The sequence below is a fragment of the Aquarana catesbeiana genome, linkage group LG04 (assembly GCF_042186555.1).
Source record: "Aquarana catesbeiana isolate 2022-GZ linkage group LG04, ASM4218655v1, whole genome shotgun sequence".
In the NCBI taxonomy this organism is placed as follows: Eukaryota; Metazoa; Chordata; class Amphibia; order Anura; family Ranidae; genus Aquarana; species Aquarana catesbeiana.
Genome location: NC_133327.1, coordinates 371,093,894 through 371,108,980, shown reverse-complemented (window position 1 = coordinate 371,108,980; position 15,087 = coordinate 371,093,894). Strand labels below are relative to the sequence as shown.

The 15,087-nt window shown below is 38.9% G+C and overlaps 1 protein-coding gene across 1 annotated transcript in view; it reads left to right on the top strand.

The window, feature by feature from the left end:
- Positions 1-14,877, top strand: part of SLC22A16 (solute carrier family 22 member 16) — a 123,787-nt gene extending 108,910 nt beyond the window's left edge. The window contains exons 5-8 of the mRNA XM_073627079.1: positions 2,109-2,236; positions 4,996-5,105; positions 5,403-5,502; positions 10,894-14,877. Coding sequence (XP_073483180.1) covers positions 2,109-2,236; positions 4,996-5,105; positions 5,403-5,502; positions 10,894-11,094 — 539 coding nt within the window. The 3' untranslated portion in view covers positions 11,095-14,877. The remainder of the gene's footprint in view (positions 1-2,108; positions 2,237-4,995; positions 5,106-5,402; positions 5,503-10,893) is intronic.
- Positions 14,878-15,087: the final 210 nt, after the last annotated feature.

The window sequence follows — 15,087 nt, the reverse complement described above, 5'->3', positions numbered from 1 at the left end:
GTAAGTGAAGGAGTTAATGTTCTGGTCACATACAAAATCATTATGGAGATGAAGGGGTTAATGTTCAGATGGGCAGGATTAGGGAGCTGTAAAGAGTTAATATACAGGTCACATGAAACAGCATAGAGATAGCATGTGCAGGAGTTCATAAACAGCACTGGGTAAATAAAGGGCCGCCAATCTGCCATTGAAAAACCATACAATGGTGACGTTAATAAATGCAGTTTTTTAAAAGCTTTTCTTTGCTATATAAAATAAAAAAATAAAATAAAAACTGTTTCTTAATTTCTGTTGCAAAACATATGAAAAAATAAGAAAAAATGAATAACAATAGTGGGACTGCTAAAGCAGTCCCACTAATATAAATGCCAGAACAGTATAATTACCCTCAAAATGACAATTTTTGGAATGTAGACATTTTTTTGCCACAATTTGCACAATAAAGGGATAAAACATAGGGAAATGTGCATGTGTTGCAGATATGTACTGCAAATGTCTTTTTTTTTTATTCTGCCGACAACCACTTTAAAATACAAAAATTACCAGGCCTAGGTATGCAGTGATTTGAAGGCTGCACATATTTGTGAGGCCAGAAATATTTAAAATCTTAGGAGGTGTTACAAAAGTGTGTACTGGAGGTGCCCAAGGTTAAATTGGATGTAAACCCCATTCATGAAATCTGACCTGGGCACATCTATCTGTAGTGTTTACGTATCTCTCTCCAAAGCCCTAAGTGCTGTTGCTTTCTGCTGCTTCATTCCTTTGTTATCAGCATGAGAACTTCTGACAAGCTCTCCGACACAGGAGATAAAAGCAGCTGAAAATTTGTTTAAGGGAGGGTTATTAAAGGGAGATTAGCAGAGAGCTGGTCTATTTGCAGTACAGCTCTGCAAGTTTTTGTTCCTCTGCCTATGTGGAGTGGGGGTGTGTGCCATTCCTCCAATCAGCTCACACACGGTGTATGCCCAGACTCCCCTCCCACTGCTGAAACAGGAAGAAAAATTTGTAACACGATGTGCACTTTCTAAAGATTGTAGAAAGGGAAAGACTGCAGATCTACATGTATAACGTATGCAGGGAGATTTGTTTAGTCTCTGTGTATCATCTGAGGCTGTTCACTTCACTGGGTATAGTGCCCCCATCCCTGCAATAAACAATTGCACCCAGGGCAGCTGCCCCAACTGCCCACCCCTTATCCCGGCCTTGGGTATAGGAGAAGGTTTACATTCACTTTAACATCCACTTACTGTTTTCAGCTTACATTATGTATGCCTTGTTACTTTGTTAAAGCGGAGGTCCGGTCGTTTTAAAAAAAAAGTCAGCAACTACAAACACTGTAGCTGCTGACCTTTAATAAGGGCACTTACCTGTCCCCCCCCCCCCCCCGAGGCCGATCCGTCCATCGGATCGGGTTCCGGCGCAGCCATCCTAACTAAGGGCTTCACGGGCCGTTTCCTACTGCGCATGTGCGAGTCACGTGGCGCTTTGTGAATGGCCCTGTGGTTTTCTGGGACACACACATGTCCCAGAAGACAACGGGGCAGCTCGGCGAAGAGGAGACAGTAAAGGAGCAGCACCGTGGAATAGGAAGAGGCAGATTAGGAAGACTGCCTAGCAACAGGCATTTCTGGTAAGTAAAAAAAATGATTTTTTCAAATTTTTTTTATATTTTTTTGTAGAATGTTAATGTAATCTTTAATTTTAGGGTGGACCTCCGCTTTAAAATAAATAAAAATGTAATTTAAAAAAATCCAGTTAATGCATCAACCAGTCTTTCAATACAAGAATGTAAAATAAGATAAATGTAAATTGATTCCTAATGTATTTCTGATTTTACAAATGGTCTTTAACTTATTGTATAACTTTTAAGAACAACCCTTTTTTTGTACCCTTTCACCTGTTATTCTGTTTCCTGTCAATTTTTATACATACACACAGCTGCTATTCATTTTCTTGACTTAAAGAAGTTTTCCATTTTCAACCTGAATGCACTCTCTTTTGCAGTTTGTAGAGTGCATAATAGGCTTCAAGGCCTATTTGAAAACTCAGAGGTTAGGTAACCCTCAGCCACTTATGACCTGTAGTAATTTGTTTTTTGTATTTTACAGGTGCTGTGGAAATTCCCTCTTATATAGTTTGTTGCCTGGGCATGGACAATCTTGGAAGGAGAAATACATTGGCTCCATTTCTTTTACTTAGCACTGTCATTTGTGGTGTAATTATGCTCATACCTGAGGTATATCTACAATCATAGCCGCTTATATATATGGTAATGAAACTAGAAAAGTCTGGCAAGCAAATAGGCATAGTATCTGGGGATGGTTGGACTAACTTCAAGCAACATATTAAAATTGGTGTTGAAAATGAAGGTCTACCTACAAAGAAGACATTTAATACACACCTCACCCGCTACCCACTTCATTGATCTCTGCTGTAATGAAGAGAAAAGGCCAGCTACAGAATCTCCAGAAATAAACACTTGAAGGAGTGTTGCATTTAAGCCCCTACATCCTTACTGTGTCCTGTGGTGATACAAGGACACCATGTGAGGCAGGAACCGCAGGATGCAGCAAGAGAACAGGAAATTGACAGTGGCAGTTTTGAAAATTCTTCAGTTAGCCTTCTCTTTTCCCTATAGCATAAATTGCTAGTGGAAGCAGCAGTAGAGTTTGGTACTCACTTCAGCCCAATTTGAAAATCATGTCTTGAGATCCAGCCAGGGAGCACAACCTACTTGCTCAGTACTTTAGTGTTTCATCCAGGCATTTTTATAGTGTACGAGTCCACCCCACTCACTTTGTTGGTCCTAAAATGTGCCAGTGAGTGATGCTGGAACACCCTCTTGTCTAATGTAAAGCCTGATGTAAAAAAATGCAATATTAAGATGTTTCTCACAGCCAAACGTGTTTAAATCTGCCTTGAAAGTCTTGAAGCAGAGATGATGTCATACTACAAGCCTAAAGAAAGTCTGTTGTCAAATTATTTTTGAAGCAAAAGTGTGAACTGATGTGCCACCACACTGTTAAAAGGTCTAGATAAGGCTTTATTTTCAGTAAGGGTCAGGGGGACATCAAAAAGAGTAGCCAATGTGTTTTGGGGGTCAAAAAAACAACAACACCCCTTTCATCAGGACTGTAAAAAAAATAAGGAAATTGTCATATCAATACAATGTCCCTTCCTCGGGGTTATAGTTAAACCCAAATAACCAATAGCATAGGATGTATAATAATTAATAAATCAGAAAACATTGAATACATAACCAATATACAATAACCTAAAACAAAACCTGAGAATCCAAAAAATAAAGCAAACAATTTCAATTAAACCTATAGGTTGGAGGATAGTGATTTATTTATAATGGGTACTCATATAGTGCCATCAATTTACACAGTGTGTCACATATGTATTATACATTCACATCAGTCCCTGTCCTCAAGGAGCTAACAATCTAAACTCTCTAACTCATGTTTATACTAGGGCCAATTTAGAGAGGAGCCAATTAAGCTGCCAGCATGTCATTGGAGCGCGAGAGGAAACCAAAGCAGGCAAAGGGAGTGCCATGGTTGGGATTCAAGCTGACTCTAGTGCTGCCAGGCAGAAGTGCTGCCCACATGCTAGCCACTGTGTAGCTCATAATACTACTACTACTAATAATACCACATCCTGATTGAAATATGAACCTAATACAAATACATATGTAAATAAAAAGGTAATTAAAAATGAATACATATATAAAAACTTGTCAACTATTTGAACTACACACTTCTGAAAATACCATTACAGTACATCAAAAAAATATTTATAGAAACAACCTAGGAATATATATCTGGAGTTTAAACAATTCATTCTGCTGCTTAATTTTTTATTTTTTTTTTCCTTTAATAATTTTTATTGCAGAAGTAGTGTTAAACATACAACAATGTGAAAGGCACCTAGATTGCCCACGCAGGGGCTAGAATTGGCGCATAAGAGACAAAAAAAAAAACAACAAAAGGAAATACAACATAAACCGAGGGGAGTACCCTCCTGATTAACAGTCACAGAAGTGCTAAGTGCAACATACGTAATTTGGGGTAACCCCCTATAAGTGTAGGAATAACCAGAACACAATGCTTTAACTCTGCGTTAAGATCATCTGAAGCCCCTCTGTTGGCTATCAAACAAAAAAAGGGGGGGGGGTTAAAGTAAAAGAACAGAGAGAAGAAAGAAAAAGAGGGGGAGAATAAGAGAAAGTGGGGAAGGGGGAGAAGGGCAAAGGAGGGGGGGACCCGGGGCCATTTGAGAAACCAGTCAGAGCCGATCTATACTAGCTAGAGGGAGTTCGGGGAAGGCATACTCCAGCCATGGCTCCCAAACTTTAAGGAACTTGGCGTGCGTGTCTTTGAGTATACTAGACATTTGTTCGTTGACCATCATGGACGTCAAGTGGTTTTTCACTTCCTGAAAGGAGACTGTGTTTTTTTTTCCATGCTTGAACAATCATCCTTTTGGCCGCTATGAACAGATAGGTTGCCAGGCTCTGCTGACGAGCAAACAAACCCGGTATGGGGTAATGTAATATTTGGCCTCCTTACGGACGTTTAAATGGAACAGGGAAAACAACAGGCCAAACACTCTGGACCAGAAACCCACTATTCATTCTGCTGCTTAATTTAACTACATCTGTCCAGCCAAGGAACAGAAAAGTACATGTGTAAGTTTTGAGTTCAATAAAATGCTTCCCCTCCACACTTTCACCCAAGAACTCCTATTGTAAATACAACCTAACCTGGGATCCTCATGACTTTTATAGATCTTAATTCATTCTATTTAGGGACTTTATTCAAAAATACAAATATACAGTTAGAACTTTCCTGTAAGCAGGTTACACAAACCTGGAGAATAGTTGGAAAAATAAAATGTTTGCTTTGAGTTACCCTTTGAGTTGTTTAACAGCACATTTTGAAAAAAACATGTATAAGATACTAGACTAAATCATGCATTAATGTTTTACAGGAAAACAGTACTGTAATTATCATTATGAGTATGGCTGGGAAGTTCTCAATTGGTACTGCCTTTGGCCTTATATACCTGTACACAGCTGAATTATATCCAACAGTTGTAAGGTGAGTTACATAACCATGTATATTTATTTCAAATTAATAAAAATTATATCAAAGCAAAAATTTTAAAGCCCTGGGCTCACAGGAAGCGAGCTGAGTGATGATGGGCATCAATTAGTCTGAAAGAGGAAGGGCAGTGTGGCAAGCCTGCAGGGAGCAGGACCAGAGATCAGATGACTATAGCAGCCTTAGCTGTTTTTTGATTTCAGAGGCTGCTGGGTAACCAGGTTTTTTGAAGTTGCCCATACTAGAACTAGGTTATTTTCACCAATATTACCTTTTTTTCCCTTGCTACTCTAGGTCCCTGGCTGTTGGCAGTGGGAGTATGATGTGTCGACTCGGTAGTGTGGTTGCCCCATTCTGTGTGTACCTGAAGGATATTTGGATATTTATGCCACAGGTAATTTTATTTTCCTAGATAAATTCTTACTTAATTCTATACATGTGGAGCCTCTTAAATGCATGATTAGAGCCCTGTTCATAAATTGTAAACATACATTGAAGGTAGAGAAAACCATACAGTAGACTTTCAAAAGACCTCTGGCCCTTTAAGTGGTTTTGTCTAGAGTAGACTGACTCTGCAAAATGTGTAAATGGGTAATTGGGGGCAGTTCATTTTCAAAACTTCATGCCAAACAGCTAATATATTGTACATTCAATAACTGCTTTACCCGTGATAGGACTTGTCATTTTGTTTAATCAGTCTTGGAATTCACACTCCAGTAATATTGAAAGCCTGGCAGGACATACATGTGTTTCCTTGTTAAGCTCTGGAGCATCCTATATTAGCTCTAGCCTGCTAACTTGATAATGAAGCAACATCTTACCACTGCTGGCAACGTAATATTAATATTCAAATAAAACTATAAGCAAAACATTTTTCATTTTGGATAGATTAAGAGAGAATTATAACCCCTGTCAGTTTTTTTGCTGTGTCCCACTGGGGAGATTTCCCTTCACTTCCTGTCTCATAGCCAAAATAGGAAGTGAGAGGAAATTCACCAACATTTGGGATTTTCTTTTACTTTCAACTATACTGGCAAACAGTACTAATAGAAAGGGTGAATCTCCCTAACAGGGGTAGCAATAAAAACCTGTCAGATATTCTAATCTACCTATACTCTGTCCTAAACGAAAAAAAAAACGTTTTGCCTTTAGCTTTACTTTAAAGATGAATTTAAACTTTCTTTTTACTAGAACTGAATGATGATCAATCCCAGCATAGATCATACCTCTGTACCATATTGCTCTGTTGTCTGCAGATTCCCTAATGTCCTGGGTTTAGTTGTGGCTTTCTATCATTTGGCACTCTGTATATCCTGCTGATAGACTCTGTCTCTTCCACAGCCACTTCCTACAGCAGCAAGAGTCTATAACACTCCCTTTGTAGTCTTTCAGCCTCTAAAAAAAATGATGTAACTTTCTGGATCACAATTAGAATTTAATCCAGCCCAGTCAAATATGCCGACCAGTGTAAACAGGGAAAGTCCCACCCCTCAGATCCCGCTCACCCAGAGCCCTGCTCTCTGTGAAAGGATTAATTTACATATGAAGGAAACCCCTTCATACCCCCTATAGCCTTTCCTCTGTAGTCTTGCAGTATGCCATTATTCTTTGGCATGCTGCAAGACAGGAATGACACAGGAGGAGATATGGCACATTTACACCTTTCACTACCCATGTGAAGGCCCAGAAACACCCACAGTAACCCTAGGACCCACCTACATCAACTCCCAGAACTGGTACAAGTGACTCCCATAGCACGCCCTGAAGCTACAGAGGATCAAAGGATCATGGGACATATAGTATCAGAACTAGAAAAGGAAGGAAACAGGAAGTCAGAGAACTTTGAAATTCATCCAGGAGGAGGAGTGATATCAGAAACACATAAACCTGCAGTATACAGCTAAAGGAGGTAAGTTACACACAAACCACACAAACTGACAGTTGTGATTCATTTACATGCACAGTGCATCTGTTGTTTTGGAGAGGAAAAGCTGGAGTTCTTCTTTAAACCTAAATAAAAAAAATAGTGTGAGTGATATTTCTGGCTGTGCATTGTGGCAAAGGTGTCTAAGTGGCTAACCCCAATTTTCAAATACTTTCTAAAGTAAAAATGATGGGTGTGGGCAGGCTGTGATGGTGGAGAGACACTAGTAGTAAGTAATCCAACTCTGAAACATAGCCAAAAATCTGATCCTTCCCCATCAATGCAAACAGTCTCACTTTTATCCTGGAGGTGCCCATAACCACCCACAGTAACCACAGGGACAAAAGGACAACAATGAAGCCTCTCTTTCTGTCTCTTGCATTAACAGGCTCAGTGCAGCATTATTTCACTGCAGAGGGCCACGGTACAAGCAGACAGCCCAGTTTTTAGTCCAGGGTAACCCTGGCAAAAATAAACCAGAGAAAGTAAAGGGGAAAGTGACATACATCCACTGACAGCCTGCACAGAGCACACGCAGGTATTCCAAGACAGTGGACAGTCGGCTACATACCTCAATGCAGGAATCTGAATCAGGGTGGTTGATAAATAAGGTATGCGACAGCAGTCATTTCCATCTGAACGTACCCTTTTTAACCTATTGAAGGGGTTAAAGAAAAATCAGAAGTATTCTCAATGAGAAATGATCTGAAGCACTTAATATCTAGAATTGAAGACATAGAAACTACTCAAGCCTAGCCTACCCAGGTGCTTAAGAAATTACAACAAAAAATCAACAATCACAGAACTAAAACAACAGTGGTGAATGTACCATGGGTTAAGCAGACGCTCTGTCCCTTAATATCATGAACAAAGACGTATCTCCCATGGGACTTTGTTGCAGCAATTAAAATTCCAGCAAATAATGTTTTATTGTATAAAAATAGAAAGTTTATTTGTACAACAGGATTAAATCATCTGGTCTATACAGTCCAATTTCTAGTCTAATAGTAATAGGATCTCATATATACAGCAAAAATACCATATACATAGACAGTCTATTAAATATGTAGCCACCAAATAGTTCCAACGCATTTTGACTAATTATAGTCTTCTTCAGGGGACAGTAAGGTGGGAGCAATCCTATGTGGATAAAGAAGAGGCATAACAGTGAGTACATAAATTCCACAGAATTGTGAGACAAAATTATAAAGCAAAAACAGAAATTGATAACCATGCCCTGCATTTACAGGTTTAACTTACATAAACAGACTTAATGTAGAGCCAAACCTAAGCAACTGTAGCACGTCCTAAGGGTCCCAGTATGGAGGGGGGCTCAAAGATCCACAGGGGATCAGGGGTGGTCAAATTATATGTCCACGTCCAATACAAGGATTTTGAATAAAAGGTAGTGAGACTGTGCACTACGCCATCAGCAGTGGCCGTATACCTCCCGGAAATGACGGCGCCACACAGGCTACTGCCTGAGATGCCGGGGGGGATAAAATCAAGGGCATATCAGTTGTTGGCAATCGCACGGCCCTCCTCCCTTTGCTGTTTAACATAAATAGAGCAGACTCACTACCTTGCTATAGCTGTCAGGGTCATTTACAGGATTGTCTTTTTTTTTCTTTTTATAATTCTAAATCCTTGTATTGCATGTGGATATATCATTGCCTCCCACCTTTATTTCCTCATAGGCCAATTAATCTGCTCCCACATGCTTACTTACTGTGAACTAGGTATGTTTCACACAAATTCAAACCTCTTTGAGTCTGAGACTATTGAGTACTAAAAGATAATGTTCCAACCCTAACTATTTTTGTTTTTACTCTTATTTTAATTCTAGAATACCCTTGCATACAACTATCCACAACTGACTGGGTATGTTTCATGTGAGAATCCTGCTAATCTAATTTAGACCCTGACACACCAGCGATATCTATCCCTCTGCTCTTAGATATATTTACACATTGTGGGGCTTGCTACAATTGCCTCCATTTGATCATCCCTGATCCCCTGTGGGTCTTTGAACCCCTCTCCATACTGGGACCCTTAGCATGTTCTACAGTTGCTTCTTTTTGGCTCTATGTAATGCAATATAATTAGTCGAAACGCATTTGGGACATTTTGGTGGCTACATAATTAATAGACTATGCATATGGTATTTATATGGTATTTTTGCTGTACATATGAGATCCTATTACTATTAGACTAGAAATTGGACTGTATAGACCAGATTATTTTATCCTATTGTACAAAAAACTTTCTATTTTTAGATTTAAAAAAACATTATTTGCTGGAATTTTAATTGCTGCAACAAAGTCCCATGGGAGATACTTCTTTGTACAATCACAGAAGTATTCCCAGATCCCTCAGATCAACCAAACTGGTCTCAACACAAAAAACAACTACCTGTATTTATCGGCGTATAACACGCACATTCATTTTCAGAGGGAAGTTTCAGGAAAAAAACTTAAATTTTAAATAAGGAACTTTGAAACAATATAAGGGTCAGTGCCCACCTGCAGCCTCACCATTGCCTTCAATGCAGCCTGATCAATGCCCATCTTCAGCCTCACCAGTCCACATCAATGCAGCAGCCTCACCATTGCCATCAGTGCAGCCTGATCGATGCCCATCTGCAGCCTAGAGGGGACAGGAAGAGGGGTGGGATGAGCGCCGACAGATTACATACAGTGAGAATCTCCTATGATAGACAGAACAGTGGTCCAATGGCGGCCCAGGAGACATGACTTCCTATTATAGAGGCCACCAAGTAAACAGGAGTTTCTCACTGTATGTAATCTGACGGCGCTTGTCCTGCCCCCTTTCCTGTCCCCTCCGAGGCAGCTAAAATTGAAGTATTGGCGTATAACATGCACACGCTATTTGCACCCAATTTTCATGGTGAAAAAGTGAGTGTTATACGCCAATAAATACAGTACATATCAGAGACCCACCCGAAGCTATTAGAGACTCTGACCTGGCTGATACTATGAGTGATAAAGATCCGCCACTGCAGAAATCCACCTTGACAGAGCACACAGATCACTGCGGCCTACACTCCAAGGAGCTAAGTGATGTGCTTTTTTGCCTTCATTACTGTGAAGAGAATAGACAGATCCTTCAAGAGATCAGAGGTATTCCTCAAATTGATGTGGTAAAAAAAAAAACACTTCCTGTCAGGAAACCCCTATTAGGCTGTGCAACCAAGGAGCCACCTGCACTTCTTCTATGCACACAAAGGCAGATCCACATTATTACCCAACCCAGAGGAACACAAGGACTTCTGTCTAGTGCTAGACATACAAGCCCTACAACTGGATCAAACACCTGGACCTGCTGGACTTCTCTCTCACAATGTCTTGGTAGGAGGTCACCCACAAAAACTCTAGAATTAGTCTGGGCAGGAATGGGGTGAAAGTTCCCAGTGGGCAAATGGTTAAATCCTCTTCTAAAAGGGTAAGCATTACCAAAACTCAGTTTTCTTCCTACAAAGGAGGTAACAATTGGGTACTATCAGCTATGTTTTCTTTATTACATGCAGACCCCTATGTTGCTTGTTCAAACCAGAAATGTCAATATATTCGTAGTGTATCATAATTTCCTTTTTCTTTAGATTATTTTAAAATAAATAGGGGAGGGCACCACAATGGCCATGTGCAGTATAATGTTTTAACACTCTGCACATGAGGTATGGATGAATTTGATTATGAATTATAGTTTTGCAATGTGCTTTGTATGCACTAGATAGTACATATAAAGCTTCACACTGCTGTAAAAGCAAAACATGACATATGTTTGCAAGTTATACATATTTAATCATTTTGTGACACCTTACATTTATATTTTCCTTTTCAGCTACTAGTTGGAATCATGGCATTAATAACTGGAATATTAACCCTTATGCTCCCAGAAACACTTGGGAAGCCGCTCATGAACACAATGGAGGAAGCTGGAAAAATGTTAAAGACAGAAAGTAAAAGAAAACCATTAGCAGAAGCAAATGGGGTTGCCATGGAAAAACTAGATTCTGCTACAATAGATGCCCCTGATGTTTAGAAAAGCAACACATCAACTCATTTTATCTCTTACAGAGAAGCAAAGAAGGCAAAGTCACTGAAAATCATGTTGTTTGACTTTGTTGATATCAGTGCACATCATAAAAATTATGACCATGGGTAACCTGACATCTTGCTGGAGATAATGGCCTAAAAAAAACATTTTTTTATCACAGATTTAGCCTGGCTGGCTAAGCAACCTGTTGGCCTCTAATTTTGCTTAGAGACTCTACAGGCCATATCTACCTGCCATAGCCCATGGCTCTGCTCTTGCTTTAGGGTCTAATGTAATTTTCTTCAGTAGGGTTGTCCCCATTCATTTTCCTTATTAATTAAGTTCAACAAGGAGTGTGGAAGAACCATGATACAGCTACAGCAGTTGTTTTCCATGAGATACAAGAAAGATTTTAGTGATTTAGCATATTCCAAATACTGAAATATCAGTTCTAAGTCGAGAAACTAAAACACAAATTTGGCCATGATGCCAGTTTATAAAAGTCGCCGCTTTTTGTGCCCAGTTATTGATCACTCCCTGTTCCCGATATTTAAAAAAAACAGGACCCTGTATTCACAATATCTGGTCTCCTACAATACACAGAACATGGAAATGCAATTATCCTAGTAAATATAAACTGCTAAATACCTTTCATCAGCAGTATATAGCAGTCTTTTGACTTCTATCTGTGTCTAGCTAAGCACTGGTTAAGACTTGTAGGAGGAGTTTTCATTCTGCTATGACTGACCCATGAGGCTGTATGACCCCTGATCCTCTGTCTGGAGAGTGCTGATTGGCCCTGTGTCAATCACATGCACCCCCTCCCCCCCAATAAAACAACTCACTAGCAATACACACCAAACTGAGCATGTGCAGAGTGCCCCCAAGACTCTGTACAATCAGCAGATGGATTGGGGGCTCTGGAAGAAGGGGAGGATCAAACAGCCTTTTTACACAATGCAATGGATTAACAGTGAGTATAATAAGCATGCTTTGCTGCATATACAGACTGATTTTACTGTTGTAGGTTTAGTAACACTTTTAGCTTGAATGTTGTGTATTTCAATAGTACATAGAGGCCTAAACTGCAGTCTCTCCTTTTTGGTACAATCATTCTAACTGTGAAATTCATTCCACAGTGGATACCATCCCATGTAAAAAGGACTTTTATATGTTTCCATTTCAGGAGGTTTAAGGACATTGGACCTGCTATAGATTTTAAATTTTCAGTATAGGGAAACTGAAGAAGTGGTATAATTTACTTATCGGTCAACTTCACCACTTTGTTTTGCACATTGTCTCTTTTAAACATGTATACTGCCATTTGTTACTTTGCATATTTCATGACATTTTGAGGCATTATAAATGACAAGTTCCTTGAAAAGTCAGATAAGAAACACTGCTCGTCTCTGCTTGTCCATTTCTATTTTTCTACAGGAGTGATTACCATCTGTATAACTTGTACTATACAGATATACAGATATCTACTGTCTTGAATTAACAGTTATATAGTGAAGTATGGCATTATGCTGTAAAAGTACATTTTATGTCATATTGACCAGTGTTGCCTCTTAACTACTGCATTTGATTATTATTGGATTGATTAATGAATAGAATTATTAGTTAAATTAATATCAGGAAAAGATTTGCTGGAAGGCAGGGGCATTTGCCTCCTAGGGCAGTACTAAGAGCATACGGTTGGGCTGGTGGCCCTGATTGCAGATACCTCACTGTTCAGACATCAAAATGGGTTCCAGAGACAGTGACACATTGGGTATTGTATACCTAACTGCTCCCTCTTCAGGTATGTAAGCACAGCATCTGGCAGAGCAAAGTCTTCCAGCACCAGCTTACTTTGCAGCTCTGAGATTTCATGTTACCAAATTCTGAGAGACAAAATGCAAGCTGATATTTGAAGATGTGAAAATAAACCATGACCTTCAGGAACTCCCAATTTGACAATGGCCACCAATCACTTTGGCATCATGGCACACTTTGGGGTTGATTCACTAAAACTGGAGAGTGCAAAATCTGGGGCAGCTGTGCATGGTAGCCAATCAGCTTCTAACTTCATCTTGTTCAATTAAGCTTTGAGAAAAAACAAAAAAAAAACCTGGAAGTTGATTGGTTTCTATGCAAAGCTGCACAAAATTTTGCACTCTCCATTTTTAGTAAATCAACCCCTTTGTGTGGTACACTTACTTTAGCCTAAAAAAAAAAAAAAAAAATGGATTAAAATCAATCAACAAAAGTAGCAACCAATAAAATATTTTCGTATTAGGGATTTTAAGTACTGTTGGGTGGAGTTCAATTTCTTATGATTTTTTTTCAGTTTGTTATTTTTAGTCAAAATTCCACATAAAAATCTATATTAAAAATGATCTAGTCATACCCCGAATTAGCGAAAATTCCTGGTCATTCAATATGGAGGGTGGCTGGAATTAAATATCTTTCACAATTGTTGGTTGATAGGTCAACCTTAAAAACTTTTGACCAATTGCGACAGGAAATCTCTCGAATACACAATAGCTATTACATATACTTACAAATGAGACATGCTGAAAGGATGCAAGCAGATGTTCAAACTTGAGTTTAGCTGAGTCTGATTTTCTCAACTCGGTTCTGGCTACTTCAGACGAAAAGGGCATTATCTCCCGTATATATGCCTGTTTGCTGTCTCACATTCAGGTCCCAGATCTAATACCTTGCAGGGAAAAATGGGAATCAGACATTGGCCCTATAGATGGGGATAGTTGGATACAAATTCTGGCTGCTGGTCCATTGGTGTCGGTATCGGCAGCACAGAAATTATCGCACTTATTTAACCTCCATTGTGTCTACAGAACTCCAATTCAGTTACATGAATGGGGTAGGGGAGACCCAGAGACTGAGCCCAGTCACTTGTTTGCTTGGTGACCTGGAGAAAGAACTTTATTCTCCTAATACATACATTGCCTTAACTAGACTATTTTATCTAGTTAGGAAACTGATAGCGAGCTACTGGCTATCTCTTCAGGCACCTATGTCACACCAATGAATTCAACAAGTTAATGGTATTTTAATTAGAGCGAAGCATGCGTACCAACATAGGAATGCGTATGGCAAATTCACTAAAATCTGGCGGAAGTGGCTAGAAACCCCTGGGGTATCTCCTCTTCAGTTAATCCGTGATAGACTGCTCCAGATGTAGGGGTGCGGGATGTGAAGATTTGAGCTGCAAATCTTATAAGATTAATTGGATTGTAGAATGTTGGTGGCAGATGGACACTGTGGTAGGACAGTCAGCTGTAATACACACTTGCAAAACATATTTGAAAGATAACACACACACTTTATTAGTTAATTTAGTTTTATTTCTGTTTTATGTTTCGTTTTCTAGAATATATCAACGCTGAACCAATATTGTAAATGTGGAGTATATACATAGTCATAATATACAGATATTGTATACTGCCTCGATTGCTGAAATGTATAATTACCAAGTTAATGTTTATACTACTGGAAGTTTTATTTTTGGTAATCCGGCTGTTTGTACTTTTTTGCAATTTTGTACAATAAAATTGATTTTCTGATTTAAAAAAATAAATAAATTATCTAGAAAGACTTTAAGGAAGAATTCAGTAATCTAACACACAGATGCTGAAAACAACCAGCTTTGAAAAATCACTGACACAAAAATATAAGATTCTTTGTTATTACTGAAATTATTCTTTTTTATTTCTGAAAATGGAAATTCTAATTATGTCCTTAGCTTGTTGTATTGTTAATTAAATATTATCAACAAATGTATATGTGTGTTGTACTCTTGTGCCTATCAATTACATGTATAAAAGATCCTAAAGAAAAAGAATGGTTGGCCATAGCAGGTAATCATATTGTTAATTTTTATCCTCATACCTGCTCTGGAAATTTCACAGTTTAAACCTGATTGACAGTCAGGACAGCTTTTTTTTTTTTTTTTTTTTACGCATGCACGCACGCACGCACACACGCACACAC